This window comes from Magallana gigas, chromosome 3 (genome assembly GCF_963853765.1).
Source record: "Magallana gigas chromosome 3, xbMagGiga1.1, whole genome shotgun sequence".
Classification (NCBI taxonomy): Eukaryota; Metazoa; Mollusca; class Bivalvia; order Ostreida; family Ostreidae; genus Magallana; species Magallana gigas.
The window spans coordinates 10,799,140-10,825,234 of NC_088855.1; the positions used below are offsets into that span (position 1 = coordinate 10,799,140).

The 26,095-nt window shown below is 32.3% G+C and overlaps 2 protein-coding genes across 6 annotated transcripts in view; one reads left to right on the forward strand and one right to left on the reverse strand.

The window, feature by feature from the left end:
- The window catches only part of LOC105341280 (uncharacterized), a 54,871-nt gene extending 44,132 nt beyond the window's left edge, over positions 1-10,739 (reverse strand). For 3 of the 4 annotated variants that reach the window (XM_066078478.1, XM_066078476.1, XM_066078475.1), the window contains exons 1-2: positions 10,372-10,738; positions 7,285-7,392 (exon numbers count right to left, since the gene is read on the reverse strand). In XM_066078478.1, coding sequence (XP_065934550.1) covers positions 7,285-7,392; positions 10,372-10,606 — 343 coding nt within the window. In that variant the 5' untranslated portion in view covers positions 10,607-10,738. Of the gene's footprint in view, positions 1-7,284; positions 7,393-10,371 lie in introns of all 4 variants that reach the window. The other variant, XM_066078477.1, reaches the window with a different exon arrangement.
- The window catches only part of LOC105327203 (uncharacterized), a 210,932-nt gene that overhangs the window by 142,835 nt on the left and 42,002 nt on the right, over positions 1-26,095 (forward strand). The gene's annotated exons all lie outside the window — the stretch shown is intronic.

A 26,095-nucleotide genomic window follows, 5' to 3' on the forward strand; every position in this document is an offset into this window, starting at 1 on the left:
AATGGTATTGTGATGTCCGTGTAGGTATCAACACCATGTCAAAAGTAGTGAAACATTTGTGCGCGAAAGCTGGTTTTGATGTTCACTTCACAAATCATTCTTTAAGGGCAACGGCTGCTACCAGGATGTATTCCGCTGAACTTCCGGAAGAGCTTATTTGCGAGAAGACGGGTCATCGCTCAGAGGCAGTCCGAGAAAATAAGCGCACAAGTAATATTCAGGAACAAGAAGCGAGTGATGGGTTCAGGGTTTAAAGAAAAAATCTGAAAGTGCTGAGGAAAATGATCCGTGTGGATCAAAATCTATTAAAATTTAAAAAAGGAGATATTCCCGTCGAAATTCCTTTCTTGTGACAGTAGTCTTAATGAATATGTGTGGTGATCATATTGATGACAAGGTTCTAGTAATTTCATTAACATTTTGTGATTGGAAATACATGTTTCCACATTTTGTCTATTTTATTTGTTTTATGCACTGTTGGATATTTGAATATCCTACTGTAAAACCTTTATATATCCAACAACTACTGATTGAATAGTTAATATATACGTTGACTCAATACAATGGATGACGTCATAGAATTTTTTTTTTAATTATGGGATATGAACCTACATCAAACTCTGAACCCCTTGTGTGACCCAATCTTCAAGGAATTATCCAGAAGCCAATGAACAATTTTAAATAATCACCTGGTTGATTAGTTTCTGAGGAGAAGATTTTCTCTATCCATTCCTATGTAGAAATTCGATTCCCCATTGTGACCCCACTCTACCCCTCTACCACTCTACACTTTACTACTCTAACTTTGAATATACACTACCTGAGGATACTTCCATACAAGTTTCAACTTTGCTGGCCAAATGGATCCTCAGAAGAAGATTTTAAAACTTTTCTCAAATTTGTTTAATAACTAATATTATTTCCCCTTGGAGAAAGGATTCGGTTCTTAATTTTCACTACTTTAAATTTCCTTTGCCTAAGGGTGCTTTATGCTAAGTTTAGTGGAAATTGGCCCACTAGTTTATGAGAAGATGTTGAAAATGTGAAAAGTTTACGGACGGATGGACGGACAGACATAATGTGATCAGAAAAGCTCACTTGAGCTTTCAGCTCAGGTGAGCTAAATATTAATGATATCACCTTTATATGACCTCTAAATAAAAAACAAATCTGGTAAGATGGTCTTTACCAAAAAATAAAAAATCAAGGCTATCAATCACTGATTTTACCTTACATTCCATAAAAATTTTCAAAACAAATTTTATCTGAAAAGAAACAAAAACTTGCATTTAATAATAACATTTAAAAGATGTAATTTCTGAATTTAACTCACTTTTGCTACTTTTATTACATATATTCTAAAATAGGGATAAGCAAATTCCTTACTCTAGGTATTAAGTTCGTTCATATCGAATAAAATACAAAACAAAATATACCGTACAAAATAAAATTTCAAAGCACATGTGTTTGAAATCTACCTGAGAATGCTTCCAAACATGATTTAGCTTTTCTGGCCAAATGGTTTTTTGGAAGAAAATTTTCAAAATTGTTTTTCAATATATCTCAATGTGAAAAAAAAAACATTACCCCTTTTGTAGCTCCATCCAACAAATATGAATCTACACTATTTAAGGATGCTTTCACACAAGTTTTATCTATTTTAGCGAAATGGGTTTCAGAGAAAAAAATCTTTAAAAGATTTTCTAATTATTTTCATATGAAAACTATACCCCTCATTGCGGCCTTACCCTACTCCCTGTGATCATGATTTGAACAAAGTTGATTCTACACTTCCTGTTTCTTGCACAAAAGGTTTAGCTATTCTGGTCATACGGGTTTTGAGAAGAGTTTTAAAAATATTTCTCTATTCATTCCTGAGTAGTAATTCAACACCCATTGTGACCCAACCCAATACTACTCCATGAATCATGATTTGAGCAAACGTGAATCTACTATACATAAAGATGCTTCAAAATAAGATTTATCTTTTCTATCTGGCCCACTGGCTTTTGAAAAGATATTTTTATTTTGAATTTATTTTTTTAGCCTTACCCTAGCCCCCTACATGATTATATTTTCACAGAAATTTGAACCCTTTGGCCCAATGTTATTTTTGTGATTTTTAAAGATTTTCTCTGTTTATAGGTAAAACTTGACAACTCAGTGTGGCCCAACCATACCCCTGGGGATCATGATTATAACGAACCCCAATATACGCTACCTAAGGATGCGTTTACACTCTGGTAAGTCTGGCTTGTCCAAATAATTTGTAAAAAAAAAAAAAAAAAATTCACTTAAAACTTGGTTCCTCTAAATCCACTTACATTTTCAAAAGTAGACAAATCATTTCTAGAAAATTTTTTTGGGATGCCCTATAGATAAGCAATAAGGTATCTGTTTCAATTTTATCCTGGGGTCATTAAGTGGCTAAAAAATGCCGGGTTTTTTTCCAAAATAGTCTGGTTTCAAAACGTCAACATTTTTTTTAAAGTGGCTTAATAACCTACTAGAATATGATTAGAGATGTCATTTTGATGTTTCATCTGGTCTCAGAATTTTTCAGTACTGGGGTCGGTGGGCAACAGAAATAACGTACGTTTTATTTTTTTTGCAAAAAGAGCATGGTTCCCCGAATTCCCTTTACAACGTATGCAGTAGCTATCTCCAGGGATATTACAGGGGTGTCTTATAGATGTGCAATAAGATTCCAAAACCTCAAATTTCATTCAGACAGTTAAAAGGTAGCAGACGTTTGATGTTTATTACTCCTAAAAACCGAGATTCCAGAACTTTTTATGACCTAATAAATAGAAATATCATATCTTAGAATATGATAGGGCTGTCCTATAGATGTCCTATAGAAGGTTTTACAAATATTAATTTCATTCAGGGTGTCAAATGGTAGAGGAAAATTGACGTTTATCACATCTTAAAACGAGTGGCCACATCACTCACCTAGGCAACAATAGACTTAATAAAATCAGCTTTATGGAGTCATATTTAAAATATCTAAACAATGTTGTATAACAGATCCTGTATAAAAAAATACCATATGCATATTCTTTTGTTTATCATTGAGCCTCTTTGTAAGACGATGATTTTACAGTCATATCACATATTGAGAAATGCAGTTATCGAGAAGAGGATCAGACTTAATCAACTGTTTATATATGGATTATTACTCTACATCGAACTTTAAACCCCTTGTTAGGTCTAAGAATAGTCCTGGAGCCAGAGTCTAAACAATTTTAAAGAATCAACAATATGTCAAAATACTTGCATATAAGTAAAACCAAATGTAATTAGATTTGATTTTTTGTAAATGTTTTCCTTTGTCAAATTGGACCCCTCCCCCCACCTGACCCACCCCTACTTTTGAAGAATATGATTTTGACACATTTCAATCTACTCTATCTGAACCGACTTAAGTTAGAGTTTTTCTAATTTGAACAAATTTGAATCTACCCTACTTAAGGATGCTATCAAACAAGTAATAGCTTTTCTGGCTGATCTGTTTTTGAGAAGTTTTTCCTTATATATTCCTAAATCAAAATTCATTCCCCCGTTGTGGCCCCACCCTACCCACAGGGATCATTTGAACAAACCTGAATCTACACTATCTGAGGATGCTTCCACACAAGTTTCAACATTTCTGGCTGATCAGTTTCCGGGAATAAGATTTTAAAAGATTAACTCTATATATTCCATTGTCTAATTCGCCCCTCATTGTGGCCCCACTCTACCCCTGGGAATCATGATTTGAACAAACTTGAAACAACACTTCCTTCCATACAAGGTACAGCTTTTCTGGCTGATCAGTTTCAGACAAAAAGATTTTCAAAGATTTACTCTTTATATTCCTATATGTAAAACATTGACCCCCATTGTGGCCCCACCCTACCCCTGGGCATCGTTATTTGATCAAACTTGAATCTATACTATCTGAAGACGCCCCCACACAAGTTTCAGCTTTTCTGGCCAAATGGTTTTTGAGAAGAAGATTTTTGAAAAATACCAACAAATTTTCAATGATTTTTAATTATCTCCCCTTAAAAGAGGGCGTGGCCCTTCACATGAACAAACTTAAATTCCCTTTACCTATGGATGCTTTATGCCAGAGTTTGGTTGAAATCGGCTTTGTGGCCATGGTTCTGGAGAAAAAGCTGAAATTGTTAAGAGTTTACGGACAGACAGATAGACGGCCGCCGGACAAAAAGTGATTAAAAAATTACTCAGTTGAGCTTTTCAGCTAAAGTAAGCTTTCAAGTTAAATTAAAAATAAATGGTTAAAATCTTATGTTTATCTCTCACCACCACCCCCCCCCCCCTACCACCATTTAAACCGGATTCAGAGTCTCTGAAGTCTTAAGCAAAGTTTAAATCATTTATTGATTGGTATTTTTCTGTAGATTTACATTAATATTTGTTTTTCGGAATTGCTTTTTAGTTTTGAAAAAAAGCAAATTGTTATATATATTCTGGAGAATTGTAAAAGTAAGGCTCCTAAATAAAGCAGAGTCATCATTAGGCTAGGAATTATCCATATCATCAAACAATAAGAATAAGAAAAAATGCTTTATCATATCCAGTTCTGGAAAGCCAGAGTGTCTTCAAGGGGGCATAACCTATGACGCAGAGACACAAAGACAAGAATGAATTTGGTTAAAGATAAGGAATGGGATTTCTAAAGTTATTAAATTATATTTTTAGTTCCTATTTTTAGAGGAGGAGGATGGTTTAAGTACAAGGGGTCATGCACTTTACATCATTTTATGCACCAGAATGACAATAGAAATATATATATATTTAGTGGTGAGGATCTCAACAGTTTTCAAGATATGTGGTATTTTCCTGTTTCATGAAGGTCAGGACAAACAATTTCATCAAGCCTACATTATATTTGATGCATCATAATAAATTAGGAAAAAAGACCACTACCTCTCTATTATAACTTAATCAAATAAAATAAGTCTCTTCATTTTTTAACATATAATACACATAATTAACAATCTCTTGATTTAGGTACATGAATAAGCTATATGGCTTTAATAAGCTATTCAGAGTAGCTTGACTTAGATATTTTGTCACTCAGTTTTCGTAATAAAAGTGTATTTTTTTTAGCATTAATAAAAGTTGCAATTAAAAACGTTTTGGGGCAATTGATTCATGACCACACAGTTACAGTACCGATCAGACCCAACATAACAGAAAGTAAACCCACACTAAACCCTGGGTTTACTTTCTGGGTTAACTCTGGGTTTACTCCGGGTGAACTAGATTGGACCCAGAGTAAACCCGAAGTAAACCCAGAGTGGACACAGAGAGTAAACCCAGTCAGAAGTATACCCCTGAAAGCAGACGCTAACTGTGTATTCGGAATCACAAGGGACAGGAATTACAGGCAGTAAGATTAAAGACACTTCAGTGCGTACAGTTGACCTTTAAAGCAATTTCCAAGCTAACCTAAAGTAAACCCAAAGTAAACCCCGAGTGGACCCAATTTTTAAAATGTAAACCCAGAGTAAACCCTAAAAGTAAACCCGGGGTTTAGTCGGGGTTGTTTACTCTGGTGTTAGGTTGGGTCTGATTGGTACTGTACTTCTTGAAGAAATAGAAAGGTCAGTTATGATAAACAAGATATTTGATTCAAGACAATGAGAAGAAATCATTCCTATCAATGCCTCAGTGCACAGAAAGTGGTGAACAGTAACCTAAACAATGGAAATGTATTTTTAGCTCAAAAGGCTTTAAAAACTGCAATGTTTAAACACTTGTTTAAACAATGTTTGATCACTAATTATTGTTCATAACTTTTTAATGGTCAATAGTTCAAATATAAGTTGTAAGTTAATTGTGCTTTTTTGTTTATTTCCTATAATAAACATTTTAGTGAGAAACTGCACTTAATAGCTTTATCAAGCTATTTTGATTAGCTTGTTGAAGCTTTGTAGCTTATTCAAGCTACATCTTTAGCTTAATCAAGACATTGTACTGGACCTGTTACATTGTAAATACAAAATGTCAAAGGGTCAATATGGGGTCAACTCAATAGTTTAAGTCTGACAAATGAAAACAAACGTTTACAATTAAGATGACAGAAACTGTACAAATGCGATAGGAAGGTAAAGATGATAAGCTTATTTAAACATTGTATACGTTGGCAAAAGGAGATCACTTTTTAAGAAATTGAAAGCAATACGTATGTCTCATAATATTGCGCTAATTTAAATATCAAAATATGATGATACAGTATGTTGGCAAAGGGAGGTCACTTATTTAGAAAGTAAAAGTAATGCCTATGTATAATGGTGTCTCATAATATTGTGATTCTACATGTATTATGCTTTATAGTATTCAACATCATATTAATACTACTGATCCAATTAGAGTACACAATGAATTTCTTAAGCTGATCACCACAAAAGAAAGGTTTATGCATGTTTATTGTATACAAATAAAGTAGATGCAGTAGATTAGGCAAATGGATTTACTTTGATATGTATGGATAATTTTGTCTTACTAAGTATACATATATTGAATTGAGATATTTGGCATTTCACTTTGTCTTTGATATTTCCCCAATTGCAATATATAAGATGATAGCCTCATCTTAACTTTTATCTAAATTTACACAATGCACGTGAAAGTTTCTATTGTTTTTTAATTCTATTTGGCTCCGTTTGTCATTTAAAAAGCCAGTTTTTGGCATGCATAGATGGTCGAGTGGTAAGCACGGTGGTCGCTCACTGCTAGGAGATTAGGGTTCATAAGTAGTGAGTTCAAGCCCCAGCGGGGCGGAGGTGAAGCTACATTGCATATACGAAGTTGTAGAAATTGCTAAATATCCACGAACTATCAGAAGTCGTAGAAATTGATAGAAAATAAGAAAAAAAATCCATCTGTAAAGCTTACGTGTTCTCTAATCTGGTTCCCACCTTAAAAAGCTTATATAAAGGGGGAAATGCATTATTATAGAACATTTTTTGTTACGTAATGCATGTTTAAAATGTTGCTAGGTTAACAATGAATATTAACTGTTAAATTAAAGGTTCTATTTTTAAGTTAAAATCTTCAATATTCTTTTTATCTAAAAAAGAAAAGCGTGTTCATATCCAGGTGCATTTTCTTTGAAAAAGACAATGTACATGTAGAAATGAACCAAATATAAATGTATACTTTTAAATTTATATTAGATAAAATGTAAAAACAGTTATTAACTGTTCATTGGTTTATCTCAATAACACTATAACCATGTTATATATTATAATTACGAAACAAACTTACATCGCCACACTTCGGAGGAAAGATACGTCTGTGAGGGACATCCGGTATCAGCCTTACAATCTACTGAGTCAAGGTTACGAGTCTGTTTATTCAGAACTACACATTCATCTGTAAAAGGAAAACATAAGGAAATGGTACGTTAATCCTCATTTACTTCCTAAAAGGCTCACATCATAACAGTTTGGACAATGCATTGTGTTATATAACCAAAGAGCATGTGGATGTAAGTTTTTTTTCCCAAATCAATATGTAAGGATTTGCAAAGAGAGTAAAGTTGATTACGGTCTGTCTGGTGTTATAAAGTTTGCTTCTGGTTAAGTAAGGATTCTACCCGGAACTCTAGATATTTTTGATTTTTGTCGAAGATCAAAATATAGAATTAGTAATCGTCTCGGTGCTACATGTATATTCCTCAGCAAAAAAAATGGAACCGGATTAATTTTCACCTTTCCACTCAAGATAATACCCACTCTGTGCAAAATCACGAAAGGGATTTTCCCCTGAGTGGAAAAAACTGCGCTGGTGTAAAATTTTCTTGTCCCGGTGTATAGATTGCAATATATGTACCATAATCAGTCCTGTTAGTTTCTATAGGGATATTTATTATCTTAAGTGTCCTTAAGAAATAGAGGAAATCATACTCTGTTGATATAAAATTAATATATCTTAATGAAATTTCATGTTTTAAGGTACATCAAAGATATGAAAAAAGATCAACACGTACGTATTTTGAGAATATTATATTGCTCTAACACTCATTTCACCGAAACTGAATAAATCTCCTCGGGGTCTCTTGAACTTTCATTCGAGCAACTCTGGATTTATTACATACTTAGTAAGTAAACGATAAAGTGACATTGAAGGAGTGACATTGAAGTAAAATGTTTATAAGTTAAATAAAGGAAAATAAAATCAATAAAACATTTAAAAAAATATTCTTTGAAACATTTCCTAATGTATTCGCATTATTTTGTTCTTATGGTGTTGTGCTGCCTTACTTCGCATTTAACACGTGTTGTTCATACAGAATGCACAACGTCTGCATCTTATTTTTTACCTCGGCCGCACTACATTCAACACAGTAGATATTATAAGTGAGTAAATTATTGTTCTAACTGTTTAAAGATTTATCAGAGATCGTGGTAGATTCTCGTAATTTCAATCTCACTGCCTATACCAAATTCAAACAGAACTGTTTATAAATACATGTACGTTAGTTGAATAATTTAAACACTTTAGTAATGTACTTTCTATTCAAAACTATTACACAGTTGTAAATTGTTATACTTGGTAAGAACCTCATAGGTTGTTAGAACTTGTGTTCGAACCATTTGTATATCTTTACTCAATAAAATATATTCAAATCAAGTGATTAAATCAAAAAATCAAGATATTATCCTTTTTATACATTTTCGACAAAAACTCTCCATTTTTAATAGTCAATACTGTCATTGTGAATGATGTGACCGTTATTCTTTTAAAGAATTCGATTTTTGAATTCCTCGATCCAGACTATATACTGTACCTACACATACATCGCTATGTGGAATGCATGTATACGCTTGGATCGTTATGACAGTAGAGAATGGAACATTCATGTATATCAACACCATATCTAAGCCATAGAAATAAAAAAAAAACCAAACATCAAAGGGATCGCAATTGACACTGAAAAAGCAAGCACTTTTAACAGGTAACACGCAAACAAGATGCACCTCTGAATGTATAGCGGGAAATAAAACGCCGCAACTCCACCGTGACGTTGCTTTGATTACGGTTCTCAACAGAAAATGCAAAGGAATGTAGGATGTTATAGCTCTCTTGGTTTTCACCAAACCGTGTGTGATACTCAAAAAAAGTCGACAAACCCAACAAAACCGTAAACTCTGAGTTAAAGATCAGGTATGTTTGGCAAAGCACTTCTTTTTAATGGCTGCACATAAATAATCTGGCGTATAACCCTAACAATTCTTCATCTTTGATCTTAATTCCCATTAATTAGCATCTTTGGACAATCCGTAACATTAACAAAATTCTGAGCAGCCCAGGTAAAGGTACAGATAAGCATCAATATGTACACCGAACATAATAGTAATGGCGCCATATTTGATACAATCCCACCTAACAATAAAGTATATACTTGTTGAGAGAACTAAAGAAACGAGCAACGGAACAACTTCAGTATATTTGTGCGGTAAAAAGCAAACTAAAAACAACGCCTTCATATAACTTGTAACCTGAAATGAACTTTCGGTTTGATGTGGAATTTCCCTTGGTATTGTGACTGATACCTGAAACATGTACCCTCTAAAATCATGATACATAATTGTTATTCCATTCGTCACGTCCCTTAACGAATCAAATGTAACCTTACAATATAGCCGAACTCTCAGCGACGATATTGTCGTGTTTCTAATTTAAACTGCGGGAATACAGAGAGATATATATATTACAAAACATGTATTTATAAAGGTTTTTGTTTCTTTGATTTTAATTTACTATTGTCGTACTTATGGTTTTCAGGGAAAGGGTGATAAAAGAAACATTTTGCATTACATTCAACTTTAAATCTTAAAAGCTTACCCAACTGAAAAACAAATAAATTAAAGTTTTCCATTGTTGAAAGAAGAAATTGTGTTCCGATACTCTAAAACTTAAAAGCAACATTAAAAGAATGCGCAATGGTATCTCTAGATCAAATATCAATTAAAATGGTGCATAAGTTGACTTCATAAAAATGATTAATGTAGGTTAGAGAAATTGTATCTTGATTAAGGATGAAATAATGGTAATTGTTGAAATTGTTTTTTGAAATATGTATATTTAATATAAATCAACAAAAATCTTTTTAAATTTATTCACCAAATTTTGCAAATGACAAGATTAAACATTTGCGCTATTTACAACGCGTAGGCCTTTGGACATCCTGGTTTGTTGGGGTTTTTTTTTGTTGCTAGGAAACATCAGTAGGAAATCTGGGGAATATGCACACGTAGTTTAGCTTATCTGTATGTTTTGTCACCAAGCATATACGCTTGTGTCAGTTTTATCCTGACCCGTGTCATGCATATAGAAATGTGTACTTACGCTCTGGAATCCACCTTCCAATAGTGCAAATTTCCCCGTATCGGCCCAGCATGTTTTCGATGGGAGCACATAAGTAATCTGGCGTATCACCATAACAGTTCTTCATCTTTGATCTTATTTCCCATTCATTAGTATCCTTTGGACAATCCGTAACATTAACGAAATTCTGAGCGGCCAAGGTTAAAGTACAGATAAGCATCAATATGGACACCGAACATAGGAATAATGACGACATATTTGATACAGTCCCACCTAACAATAACGTATATACTTGTCGACGCAACAAAGAAACGAGCGACGAATGAACTTCAGTATATTTGTGAGGTAAAAAGCAAACTAACGACAACGCCTTATAAAACTTGTAACTTAAGATGAACTTTCGGTTTATTGTGGAATTTCCCTTGGGGTCGTGAGACTGAAACTTCATACAATATAGTATCTAAGACAGTAATGTAATACCACTCGTCACGAGATAGGTAAAGTTAGCTACTAGAAATTGACTACTTGTAACAGGCAACAAAAAGAAAAAAAAATAGCTACCAGTAACTGGCTACGAGATGAAATAAACGATAGCTTCTAGTAACTGGCTACGAAGAGTGAGAAAAGCTAGCTATTAGTAACTGGCTACGAGATGAAAGAAACTTTGGCTACTAGTAACTGTCCAATTGACAAAACATACATCCGAATTCTACTCGTGTTGTAAATATGTACATTGCACTATATCATCCACATGATTTCTCATCTTTTGTGATATCGTTAGCTAATAAATGCCTTACCAATATCTGATTTTTAACAGATTTGTCAAAATATTTCAAATAGCTGCATAATAGATAAAATGTTTCTACAAGTGTTGTTTGACCAACATTTGATCAGGTTATCTACATGATTATACCCTAAAAATACTCATATTCCTCTCGTAAACTCATCAGTAATTGGTGCACTTCGTTTAGAATATACATGTATCTATTTTAGACAATATTGTCCATTTGCCTCATGTACCTGTATATATAGATAGAAAATATAAACAAGTGTTATTGATGTTAACAATCTATTATGTCATCCGCATGATATTACAACAAAATTACTCAGATATCTCTCTTAATGTCGTCAGCTACCAGTGCATTTCGTTTCAAATATCTATCTTCTAAAGATAATTTTGTCCATGTAACTCAAGTAACCGTGCATATAGATTGGGGACATTAACAGGTGTTGTTAATATCAACATTCTACGTATCAGGTCTTCTACATGATACGAGTACACAGAAACCTCTCTTTATCTCTTCAGCTACTTGGGCATTTCGTTACAGATATCGCTATTATATAACGTTTTGTCCATATAATGCAAGCAGCTGTATATGTAGATTGAAGATATATAATGTTGTTAATTTTAAGATTCGATTATGTCCTCCACATGATATTACGATAAAATTATGCAAATATCTTTCTTGGTCTAGTCCGTTTAACTCAAGTAGCTGTATATATAGATTGAAGAAATCATAAAAGTGTTGTTTTAAAATTGCAACATTCTCTCAGGTCATCCACATGGTTATTTGACACAATTACTCAGATCTCTCTTAATCTCGTCAGCTACATGTACTAGTGCATTTTGTTACAAATATCTTTATTTTCTGGAAGTTTTGTCAATATATCTAAAGTAACTGTACATATAGATTGAAGATATGTACCAGGATTGCTAATTGGTATATTTGATTAGGTCATCAACATTATATTACGACACCATTACCCAGATAAATCTATCTCGTCAGTAATGCAGTTCGTTTCAAATATCTCCATTTCTAAGCAGTTTTTTTCTTATAACTCAAGTAGGTGTGCATGTATCTATAGATTGAAGATATTTTCAGATTTTGTTAATTGCAACATTTTATAAGGTCATCCACATGATATTACGACACACTTATGCAGATAACTCTTTTAATCTCGTCAGCTAGGGCATTTTATTACAAAAACTTTATATTTTGGCGATTTGTTGATATATCTCAAGTGACTTTATACAAAGATTGAAGACACATGTATATACCGGGGTTGCAAATTGCAACATTTTATCAGGTCTTCCACATTGTATTACGACGCAATTGCTCAAATATCTCTTTAATCTCATCAGCTACTAGTGGATTTCGTTTTGATTATCTCAATTTTTTAACAGTTTTGTCCATATACCTCAAGTAGCTTATATTTAGATTAAGGATATCTGCAAGTGCTCTACATTGCAACATTTTATTTTATCAAGCACATGATATTACAATACAATTATTCAGATATCTGTTCTTATCTCGTCAGCTTCATATGTACTAGTGTATTTATTTACAATATCTTAATTTTTAGATGATTTTGTCAATATAACTCGAGTAGCTGTACATAGAAATTGAAGATATCCATAGTTGTTTCTAATTTCAGCATTCTTTTATATCAACCACATGATATTACAACACAATTACTAAGATATCTTTCTTAATCTTGTCAGGTACCAGTTACAAACATTACTATATTTATATAATTTTGTATGTGTAAGTCAAGATGCTGTACATATAGATCAAAGATATCTACTAACGTTGTTAATTTCATTATGGAATTTTACAATAATTCATTGTGGTAATACTACCAGTGAGTTTAACATGACATAATCCATCGCAAAATATAATAGCAATACCACTATGAATTCTTATAAAATTCCGTTTCCTATTTTACTTGCACGGGAATCTGGTGTCTGTAAAGCCTGTAATTTTAAATTAAGTTGGGGCAAAATAAAAGTCTAGGCATTTGTTTATATGCTTAGTTTTATAGGAAATATTTATTTCCAAACGTATCTGCCCCGTAGAGTACTGCATACACATGTATATATGTGCATTGAAATATTTTAGTATAGATACTTTGTTTATTAAAGATAATTTAAATTGATGGTTTTCAAATAAATCCCTAAAGAAAACTATGAAGCTGTAAACAAAAGCATTTCAATGTTTATAATTAATTCCTCTTTTGTATCAGTAGCATCAAGAGAGGGAGACTTTTCTTCGCAGCAGATATACTTCTTCTGACATGTAAAAAAGGGATTCACCATAGATTGTTTTCCATTACTTTTTTCCTGTGCAAGTAAAAAGATGAAGTGAATGAAAGAAAATACCCAAATGAATTGAAATTTTATGCCCCCCCCCCCCCTTACAGATAAGAATTTAAGAATATTCATGATTTTGATATTTTTTGCCAATATTTAATTTAACAACATTAGTTAACCTATTTAATCTATATATACAGCATTTTGAGTTAAATGAAAAAAATTACTAAACATTGAGATATGTGTAACTGGTAGCTGCACTAGTAGCTTACGAGATTAAGAGAGATTTCCAAGTAATTGTGTCGTAATATCGTGTGAATGACTAACAGAATGTAGAAACAAGCATCACTTATAGATGTTTTCAGTCTTTATGTACAGCTACTTCAGATTTATTGACAAATCAAAAAAAAAAACCAGAGATATTTGTAACAAAACGCGTTAATAGCTGAAGAAATAAAGAGAGATATCTGTCAGTGAGTAGTTGTATTATTTTGTGATTGAACTAATTAAACGTTGCAACTAACAACACTTATAGAAATCTTCAATCTAAATCTACGGCTACTTGAGATATATTGACAAAACGCCATGAACAACTAGATATTTGTAAACAAATTCACTAATAGTGAACAATATCTTTTTTTTAAATTATAAAGAAAGGTTGAATATATAAATCATTTAATGAAATATTCGCTCTCTCAATTCTCACATTTTCATCCCATATTGTAATATAAATAAAGAGTAGGGTAGTTGCTTGTGATAGTTATGAATCAGAATGCCTAAGCAGTAAAACTACAATCCATGGATACCCCCCTCCCCCCCCCAAAAAAAACAAACAAAAACAAAAACAATTAATCAAAGAAAAAAAAACAAGCCAAAAAACGAAAAACATAAGAAATATTAAAGTGATGTATTATTGAACACATGTCATATCTAAACTGCCAGATGATTAATAAAATCATTTCATGGAGACCATGCATTTTCAAATTCTCTGAAAATAAATATACTTTTCAATCATGTATTTTTGATTTAAATAGTTTAAAAGCCTTAAAAAATCCGGCGTCTTATTTTGCTGTAAACAAAAAAATAAATCTCGCTTTGTATATAGGATACCAAGGTTTAGAATTTTGTTCTCCCAATCAAGGGGATAAACACCACATAATACTTTACAGACATCAAAACTAAAATTTGTGTAGCATTTCTCATATATAAGTACACTATGTGCATTCCGTTGAGGCTGGATTTTAGTAAAATCTATTCTTGATAATTTGTTTCCATTTTCATTCAAAAAATCTCCAATGGTTTTAACCCCTTTCATATATCAATCTTTGATAAATACATATTTACATGCAATTTTTATATTAGAGTTGTACCACACAGAAATATATTGTATTTGATAAGCTTTTAATGATTTTCTTAGTATACCAGTACTAAGAATTAAAAACATCTTGCCAAAAAATATTTCTTTGAACAACCATGCCTAATAGAAAATCATCGCCAAAATCAATATTTTTTTGCAAAGACATCACCATTCATTGATAAAAAAAAAAGTCCATCCATGGTTTGTAGCCTTGAGTTAATTTCTTAATCCATGAACATTTAAGAGATGCCATGAAGTTAGAAATGTTAACCATTTTTAAATCACCTTTTTGATAATCGAGAGTAACAATTTTTCTCTTAACGTTATCACACTTTGATTTCCAAATAAACAGGCTCATACAAAGAGATAAAATGACATCTTGTTTTGGATTTGGAAGTGAAATAAACAAGTCGTTAAGTTTGGGAATAATTATTGTTATTCCAAAAGAGATATCTTAGTAATAGTGCCATATTAGAGAGGTTGAGATTTCAAACGTGTACGGGTACGTGTACGTGAACTAGGGGAATCACCTAAATTCTTCGCGTATTACGTCATCAGTTTTTGTGACGACATGGTTTCTACACGTTCTCTAAACTTGTAGAGTGTCGTCTACACGTAAGTTCAAACGCGTAGCCTTTTACAACAAATTAAATCTTATTGATGAGTGAATGTGTTCTTGTGATACATTATATAGATTTTTAAAATTCATTTGCATGAAATATATAAGAATTTTACTATTTATTTGGAATTAACTAAACAAATTCATGTAACAAAACTGCGTCGATTTACGTACACATTTATATCCTACAAGTTAAGAAATCTCACCTGATAAATTACAAAAACGTGTACGTGTACGTGTAGTTTTAACACACGTACGCGTACCTGTACACGTTTTAAATCTCAACCTCTCTATTAGATCATCAAGTGGATGACCAAATAGAATGTTAAAATTAGCAACACTTGGAGATATCTTCATTCTATATACAAACTACTTGAATTACATTCAATTTGATTAAAATCTAAAAAGAAATGGAGATATTTTTAACGAAGTGGACTAGTAGCTGACAACATTAAAAGAGATATCTAGGTAACTGTGTCGTCATATTAAGTGGATGACCTGATTGAATGTTGCAATAAAGAGCACTTGTACATATCTTTAGTCTATATATAAAGGTACTTGAGTTAAACGGACAGAGCTGTCTAGGAGTTAAGATACCTGAAACGAAACGCGCTAGAAGCTGACGATATTCGGGAATATATCAGGGAATAGTGTCATAATATCAAGTGGATGACCTGATTGAATGTTGATATTAACAATACTTGTTGATATTATCAATCGGGATATACAGATATTTGACGTATGTGGACAGACCAGTCTCAAAATGGAGAAATTTGAAACAAAATGCACTAGTAGCCGACAAGATAAAGAGAGATATCTGAGAAATTGTGTCGTTATAGTATGTGGATCGTTATAGTATGTGGATGACCTAACAGAATGTTGCAATTAGCAACACTGTAATATATTTCCAATCTTTATATACGGCTTCTTGAGATTGACTGACAAAACCGCAAAAAATAAAGATATTTCTATCAAAATGCACCTGTCTTGTAGCTGACGAAATTAATAGAGATATCTGAGTATTTGATTTATGGTATCATGTGGATGACCTAATAGACAGTAAAAATTAGCAGCACTTGTAGATATATTCAATCTATATATACAGCCACTTGAGGTACATGTATATAATCAAAACTGTCTAAATATGTAGATCTTTAAAACGAAATACACTTGTAGCTGACGACATTATGAGAGATATCTTGTAAATTGTTTAATAACATCATATAAAAGCCATAAAAGAATGAGGAATTTAACAACACTTTTAGATATCCTTCATCTATATATAAAGCTACATGTGTACTACAGTTAAATAAACAAAACTTGAAACAAATGGAGATATTTGAAACTAAATGCACTAGTCCTCTTTTGTGGTTCGGGCGATTTCATTTGAAGTCCACATTTTGTAAAACGGAAATATTTTAAATGTTCCCTTTCCGCACTTCGCAAAATGTTCCGAACATGGAGTGTTTCTCACTGTTTCGTCCTTTATGTTTTGTTTGTGGACTCTCACTCGGGCGTTGAGCTGGTTAGTCTGGCCAATATAATTTTCTCCACATGTTGGACAAGTCGCACAATATATCAAATTAGACGATTTGCAGTTCATTGGGGCATTAGGTTTTAAAATTTGGCCGCTTTTTAATATTATTCCTTCTCCCTCCTGTATAAGGTCACATGTTCCACATCGGGGGTCGCCGCACTTTTTGATGGAAATAGTATTGCTGGTCGAGAACTTTGCTTTGGAGAGAATTTTCCTCAGATTCTTATTATCAAAGACGGCGAGAATATCATTACCGATTTATTTGACGTCACAATGCTCAGAAAACGACGTCAAGGTAGCGGCATTGTAAACGCAGTTTTTTCTATTTTTCTGTTTCTATTTTTTATGCATCCGTATTTTGTTTTGTTTTTTTAATAACTAGAGTCCGGCCTTGTTTTAATACCACGATTAATATTTTTTCATTCAAATATTACATGTTGATTTAAAAAATAAACATTTAATAAATGAAATATACACATGTAACGTCAATATCTACACATTTCGAACGCGTAATATTGCACACAAGTTGATGGTGAGATGTCATAAAAATGCCGTTTTTGCATCCGGTATGAAACTTAAACACACATTTTAAATTCTAGTGTGTAATGAAAATATGCTCTAATTGGGAAATCACTTCTCTTCTGCTTTTTTTTTATAAATCATCGCTGGAAACCAAAGGCCCGTCTTGCATACCCTTACTTATTGCGTATAATTGAATGCGAGACTGGTCGTGGATATCCGATGATGGTTATTTTATTATACAGTATTCTGAGTAAAATTGTACAACTTAAGTTTGTATTAGCAATAAATATGTGATTTATTAAAGTAAAAAAAACTACACTGCATACTCGTTGTTGATAAGAGGGGTTGAAGGCTGATACTTAACGAATCGATGCAGAGCAGTATTTTTCAAATCTAACAGTTATCTGCGCAGCAATTACTGTAAAACAAAACAAGTCAAATATTTCAAAAGATCTTTTTTAAATCTTAAGTTTGGAAGTTCACCTCCCAGGAGACGATTCTACACTTTTAAAATTAGTCGGAAGGAAAACGAGAGAAGCGGTTATGTCTCAATTATAGTACTACTGCCAACATGCAAAATAAATTCTCTAATCATTCTATTACTAAAAAATTTGCGATAAAATTTTGAAATTATTTAACGAATTAAAACGCATGTAACTAACGGATTCGAGTTTGAGAAATATTTTCACAGCGTAATAATCTACTCTGATTTATTGCATTTGATTTAATGGAAAAATCTTATTCTTAGTGAAATTTTCATGTAAAGTGCCTTTAATGAAACAACATAAAAGTATATACCTGTACCAATGAAAAACTGGTTATTACTTGAACGCGACAACTTTTGTTTTTCTTGTGCAATTCAACAACCCAAATTCACATGTTGCGTGTACTTTTTGAGATATTTTACGTAAAATAACTAAACAGGTTTGTAAATGCAGTCATTATATTACTATACTTTTGATATCTAGTCAATAAATTGCCGTTTTATAAATAAACGTTTCATGATTATCTATAAATATTTACATCGACCAAGTATTATTCCCTCTTTTTCTTACGGAAACTTATAGCTCATTCATAGCTCTATAGAAACAGTCAGACTGAAATTCACAAACCACATTTATCGATTTGTCGTAACCTACAGCGACCTAAGAAAAATCACGGACTGCACGAAATAATCATGTTGATGTCAGAATCAGAGTCTCATATGAGACGATTTGGCTGTTTTTTCAGCTAACGTACTTCTGTACATTAACAGTAATTAAGTGAATTTTACTTACTTTTTATAATCAATTTATGAATTAGTTAAAAGAAAGATGTAAATATAAACAATAAAATGCTTTCTTTGATTATTCAGGCGGGTTATGAAGGTGGCGATTATTGCAGAAAAAATTACATAACCCGCTAACGCAGATTATGTATTTTTTCTGCAATGTTTTCACCTTCACATCCCGAATGAATCCCCAAAGAACGCATTTTATTGTTTAAATATAAACACTATATGTGCGACATTTTCAATAAATACATTGTAACATGCACGGACGTAGAATTCATCTTCATAGATGATGGTTTCTTTCTCATTTTTTTTTATGCAAGAAACAAATTTTGATGATACTGAAGTCAATTTTTATGTGTGTTTGTTACAATGTAAAATGTACAGGGATAAAAAAAAATCCGAGAATCGCGACGTTTCTTAAAATTTCAGAATACCGTATGCAACTGTATGCACTCTATTTTTCTACTTTAAAATTGATAATCACTTGGCCGATATTTGTATTCAACGAGAGAGAGAGAGAGAGAGAGAGAGAGAGAGAGAGAGAGAGAGAGAGAGAGAGAGAGAGAGAGAGAGAGAGAGAGAGAGAGAGAGAGAGAGAGAGAGAGAGAGAGCTTTTCATTCATCGTGTAACATCGATAATAAGAGAATAAATTAAATTTAATCAACATGTAAAAAAGTTACTACTCACTAAGTATAAACTACGTCCATCAGCACTGTACTATCGATTAGTGCAAAAAATGGACATAATTAACGCAGAAGTCTTATTGAAAGTTACAGGCAATCTTGCATTTTGAAAAAAAAAATTGAATAAAATTGTAAATTCCTTATATTACGCGAGTTCTTAATTCCGCGATCCCGTTGGTTTGTATCGAATCGCGAGAATCTAAAATCGCAAACGTTGAACTTTTCTCCATATTACTTTCCCCCGCCTATAATGGCGTAATTACCTGGCTATTACTGCATTTCAAACACAATGTAGTTATAAGCAAGACCCTGGACCCCCCTTCTACTTTTTTATTTCTTCTCTCTTCTTCAATTTTAGAGACATCCCGGAGACTGAAGAAAAAAATGAATGCAAATCAAAATTTGACGTTCGTGACGTCGTGACGTTTCGACCAGTTACGTCAAAGTCGTGTTAACATGTCTTACCAAAATTGTCATCAAATGGTTAAAACACACAAGAATTTGGATATCTTTGTATATTTGTATTCAGAAAGAGGTGACTAATCGGAATTGAAAAAAAAGTGAGTTTGTGAAATTTTGACCCTAAGGGCCCTTTTTGTAACGGCAGTCATAAATATAAATATATATATATATATATATATATATATATATATATATATATATATATATATATATATATATATATATATATATATATATATATATATATATATATTCCTGAGATATAATGACAAAACCGCTAAAACATAAAGATATTTGTAACAAAATGCATTAGTAGCTGTCGAGATTTAAAAAGATATCTGAGTAATTGTGTCGTAATATCATGTTGACGACCTTATAGAATGTTGATATTAAAAAATCTTGTAAATATCTTCAATCTACAAATTCAGCGACTTATCGTATGTTGACAATCTGTCTAGAAATGTTGATATTTGAAACGAAATTCACTAATTGCTGACGAGATAATGATATCTAGGTAATTGTGTGTCGTAATATCATTTGAATGACCTAATAGAATATAGATTAACAACATTTGTAGGTATCTTCAATTAATATGCTCACTTACTTGAGTTATATGGACAAAACTGTTAAAAAATGAAGATATTTGTAACGAAATGCACTAGTAGCTGACGAGATTAAGAGAGATATCTGAGTAATTTGGTCATAATATCATGTGTATGACCTAATAAAATCTCAAAATTAGCAACATCGGTAAGTACATTTAATATATATTTAGAGCTTCTCGAGATATATGGACAATACCGACAAAAAATAAAGATATTTGTAACAAAATGCACCAGTAGCTGACAAGATTAAAAGAGATATCTGCATACATGTAATTGTGTCGTAATATCATGTAGATGACGTATTAGAACGTTGCAATTAAGAGGACTTGCAGATATGTTTCATCTATATATAAAGCAGAGATGTCTAGATAAGGAGATGCATTTATCTGAAAGGAGATGCACTAGTAGCTGACAAAATCAAGAGAGAAATCTGGGTAAATGTGTCGTACATGTAATATAATGTGGATGACCTAATTGAATGTTGCAGTTAGCAACACTTGTAGACATCTTCAATCTATGTGTACAGCTTCTTGAGGTATATGGACAAACCTGTATAATTTTGAGACATTTGTAACGAAATGCCCTAAGAGCTGACAAGATTAAGAGAGATAAACTAAAACTTATTTTCATAATATCGTGTGGATGACATTATAGAATGTTAAAATTATCAACACTTGTAGATATCTTCAATCTACATATACAGCAACTAGAGTTGAATGGACTAAACTGTCTTAAAACGGAGATTTCTGAAACAATATGCACTAGAAACTGACAAGATAAAAAAAGATATTTGAGTTATTGTGTCCTAATATCACGTTGGTGACCTAATAAAATGTTGCAATTAACAACACTTGGTAGATTGTTAAAATTAATGACACTTGTTGATATTTTCAATCTATATGTAAAGCTTTTTTAGTTAAATGGACAAAATTGTCTAAAATATATATATATCTTAAACGAAGTGAACCTATCACTGATGTGATTACGAGAGGAATATGAGTATTTTAAGGTTATAAACATGTAGATATCTCAGTAAAATGTTGATATTAACAACACTTGTAGATACATTAAATCTATTATTCAGCTATTTGAAATGTTTTGACAAAGATGTTAAAAATGTGATATTTGTAAGGCATTGATTAGCTGACGGTATTACAAAAGATGAGAAATCATGTGGATGATATAATGCAATGTACATACTGTATTAACTACATAAGTAGAATTCGGAGGAAAGTTTTGTCATTTGGACAGTAACTAGTATGTAGTAGTCAAGATTTCTTTCATCTCGTAGCCAGTTACTTGTAGCTAGCTTTTCTTACTCCTCGTAGCCAGTTACTAGTAACCAGTTTCTAGTAGTCTTTATTAATCTTAATCAGACATTTATTCCGTCATCAAAATTGCCGATAAAGCACTCAGCTCGTATATGCCCATGATCTGAAGAATTGCATCCTTCAGGTTAAGGAATTTTGTCAACAATGCACATTTTATATAACACAACAGGCCACTTTGTCACAATATTAAGAAATTTCAAATTCGAATTGCATACACCTTGAATGTTCATGGAATGATACTTTTTTCGAATGACGAATATATGTTCCTGAAGGTGCTTTTAGTCGAATGTCTGTGCAGTCAATTGCTCCAACGGTGTTTGGAAAATGAGCAATTTCATAGAATTGTGTTTTTTTTAATTTTGTTTAATTCAGTCACGTCAACTGGCAGGGTTATGTGATGTTTTGAAATTCCTATCAAGCAATTGGTTACATCATTAATAGCATTCCCTTTCAATGTGTCTTGAAATATATTGAATATCTGCAACACTTTCTTGAAAGCTGTCACTTGCTATAAGCGTAGAGCAACCATTTTCTGTAAGGAGACCTATAGTGCACGTGACCTCATTGTTGTTCATTGGAGGTCGTTTTGCAATGTTGCACATAGATTGTGTATCAATGGGTGAGTAAGTCTGTCTTTACTAACAATGCTTTCGTCGTCTAAATGATCCAGAGGATTGTCGTAGTCTCTTTATATACGAGCTCTCCTTATTATCCTTCTTCTTTGAATACACACAAAGGCGGCGGCCATGTTTTGATAATAATAAGTTAAGACACTTTCTAAAACGGGTCTTGTGGTGTTTAAATCTAGGAAACGTTCTAGGATATGTCTTACATTAGGCTAGATTTGATGTCCCCACTTAAGACTAACGTATGTTTTAAGTTTATCTAAGATATGTCTTAGTTTTAAGAATGCTGCATGCCTGCAGATTCGTAGCTTTAAATCTTAATATTAAGGGTATTTGAACAGATATATCTTTAAAGTTAAAATTTGATTATTATCGATAAATAGGTACATTTCGATTGCGTTATGTCCAAGACACGATGTAATATCGATATTGATGATATCGACGATATTGTATTGATTCACTAATTTCAATATTATAGAACTTCATATGTTCACAACTATGGCTGTCCAAATTTGACGTCCATTTTTAACGGCGATATCGTTTATACCGACGATATCGTATCAATATCGATATTTCTTTGTCCTTAACTGAATTTGTCCATATTCATGTCGATATTGTCGATGTCGAAGATTTCGTATCGATATCGAGTCGCATATGTTCACAACTACAGCTGTTCATATTTAACGTCGATATCGTCTTTATGTTCCATATCGTATCGATATCGGTTTGCATATGTACAGAACTAAATCTGTCCATATTTAACGTCGGTATCGACGATACCGTATCAAAACCTATTTTCCTTTGTTTACAACTTGACGATATAGACGATCACAATGATATCATTTTACAATCCTTAATTTAGACGCTCTTCTCATTGTTCTTACTTAAATTTTATTACCGATGATTTTAAAGGAATTTATAAGAGTCAATATTGGGGTTCATATTGTCATTTTTAATGATATTGCTAAATTTGATTTAATGCAATTAAAGAGATCTCTATTTATAAGGATATAGTCATTTTGTGTACAATATCGCATATAAAAAGTCTTAAAAGTCATTAGTGTCGATATCGATATCGTCATTTTGTGTACGATATTGGTTATATCGACATCATTATTGGTTTAGCGTTTTTAAAAATTCGACATCGATATCGATAGTGTCGATATCAACAACACAAGTTGGTCTTGGACATGTATGTTTTGATTGTGACCAATCGGATTTTTTTCCGGTACTTGATGGATGTATTTGAGAGTTTAAATCGAGGAGACGATGTTTGGGTAGGGGAGGAAGATTACTGTATTGGATGAGAGCTTTAGTTGACAAAGGGGCAAGCTATCTGAAGTTCCTCTTGTATTCGCCCAACAAGTTCACCGAAAAGCAATTTACCCTCTTACAAGCCGTGTATTTAACGGTATATGGTGCCATGTGTATTCTCGGAAAGAAAGGGGAAGGGTGGGATAGTGACAAAAACCGCATTGGAAGACAACTAATCTATTCTTTGCCTATTACATTTAGTGCAAGTTGAATTTTCTCTGGCTGTAACAATGATATCTAGTCTGTACATTAGTTTGAATTTTTTAAAATTCTTTCCTACCTATAAATTGGACCAGTGTTTGGATTTGAATTGTTAAAGAATGAATTCCAAGTTCAGTTAAGTAGGGTTGTTTTTAAAAATTGGGAGCGGGTAGACTTTTCAAAAAACAGACTCATCCAAAAAATAAATTTACAAGCAAATCAAAATAAAAAAGGCATTTTTTCAAAATCATGAAAATCAAAATCCGTGGGAGGGGGATGTAGCGCAGTGTACCTATAGCTTCAATTTTATTGTAATTTCCTTTTTTCAATTAAATTTTTTACATGCTCCTGGAATAAGGAAGGAGGGCAACGCCATAATAATTCACTTTTTTATATGAACAATATTTGTTGCGGTCAGGCCCCTAATATCCCCTTCTTCCTTGAAACTACGTGCCTGTTCACCTTATACCATAAAATCTAGAAAGGATTGTTTTAGATGAAGAAGAAGTTTTCAAATTTCATTAGAACTCTCGCTATGTTTGTGTTATTTGAGAATCCCCAAAAGTTCACAACCATAAAAAATGGATGGTACAATCTTTAGTTATCAAGCAAACCTAGATGACACTGTATCGACAGTCAACCTTTCTTATATCGAACAATGCTTTTATTCCCTTTTCTGATCCAGATTCTGTGGACATTGGTAATATTGAGAGTTGATCCCATATCTTAGTTTGTTTCCAGATAAATCAGAATGAGAGTTTATTAGTACAGTTGTACTGCACATCATAAACACACAAATTTAATCCAAATATGACAATTATCGCAAAATTGTCATATTTAACCAGTTAATCAAACAAATTTAAATGTCATGTGAAGTAATTAATATATTAAGAACCATTCTCCGTAAGCATTTAAACTTTTTTTTGGCACGCATAGAAACGGATTTTGCCGAAAATATTCCAGAATGTAGACCTTATTAAACTATCTAAAATGAACATGCCAAATTGTCTATATACTGATCAGTTTCCATGGAAACTCGACCCAAACTTCATATTTTATCAAAATAGGCCATTTTTACTACAGTGTTATAAAAAAAAATGCAGCAAGCTCAATGTTTAACAAGCATAGATATACAAACCATCAATCCTTCATCTACCTTAAAATGTAAAACCACGATGGGGAAACTATCCTTATTGTTGTGAAATAATAAGTTCAAAAATGATTACATTTTTGGAAAATGAATTATCTCCCTTTGCAATTTTGAACTCTTTTGTGCTGAGAGTTCAAAAAGAGAAGTGTTGAAACAGCATGTAAACAAAGTGGTTTATTCTCAAAATCTTGAAGATTTTATCCTTATTTTTGTTAAGACCCATAGATATTGTCACTACACATCTAACTTGAACCTCTATTAGTGTTTCTGAACTCCCATCCAATGCGTTGTCATGTTAATGTAGTGCAGTTGGATTTAATGGATCTTTGTTACTTCAGGTTTGTTATGCATATGAATAACTAAGAAAAATCATAAATTACAAATAAAAATATTAGTTAAATTTATTACAATACCACTGAAATTTATTTTACATGTATGTGTTATTGATGTGTCTTTCAAATAAAATATTTGAGTTATTTCCCCTTTTAGTACCTTCAATCCCTGCATAAAAGCAAACAAGACAAGTATTCCTTTTAAAGGAATGATCGGCAATAATGATATATTGATAGCTAGAAGCAATCAACATGATCAGTTTGATGTAAAATGATTTTAAAAAGTACTGTATTTTCACAAAATATAGAAAATTTTGAATCTGTACACCATAATTTCACCATTATAAACCGTCAATTTAAACCGACAATTAAATTTGGAAATAAATTTGGGGAAAGCCTTTCGTAAACTCCTTGTCAAGTTTTTTTTTTATATTTTTAACGTAATTATTAAATGTTAAAGTATCTTTTTCTTCTTCAGAATACTGAGTAGGGCTCTTCAAAGAGCATTAACACGTTTACAAAGAAAGAGTTATATTGAAATAATTTAATGCGACTGAAAAACATTGAATGCCATCATAACTTGCTATTGAGGTTGCATTATAACGTAACCTTATGTATAAATCAAGCCGTCTTCCTGGCTA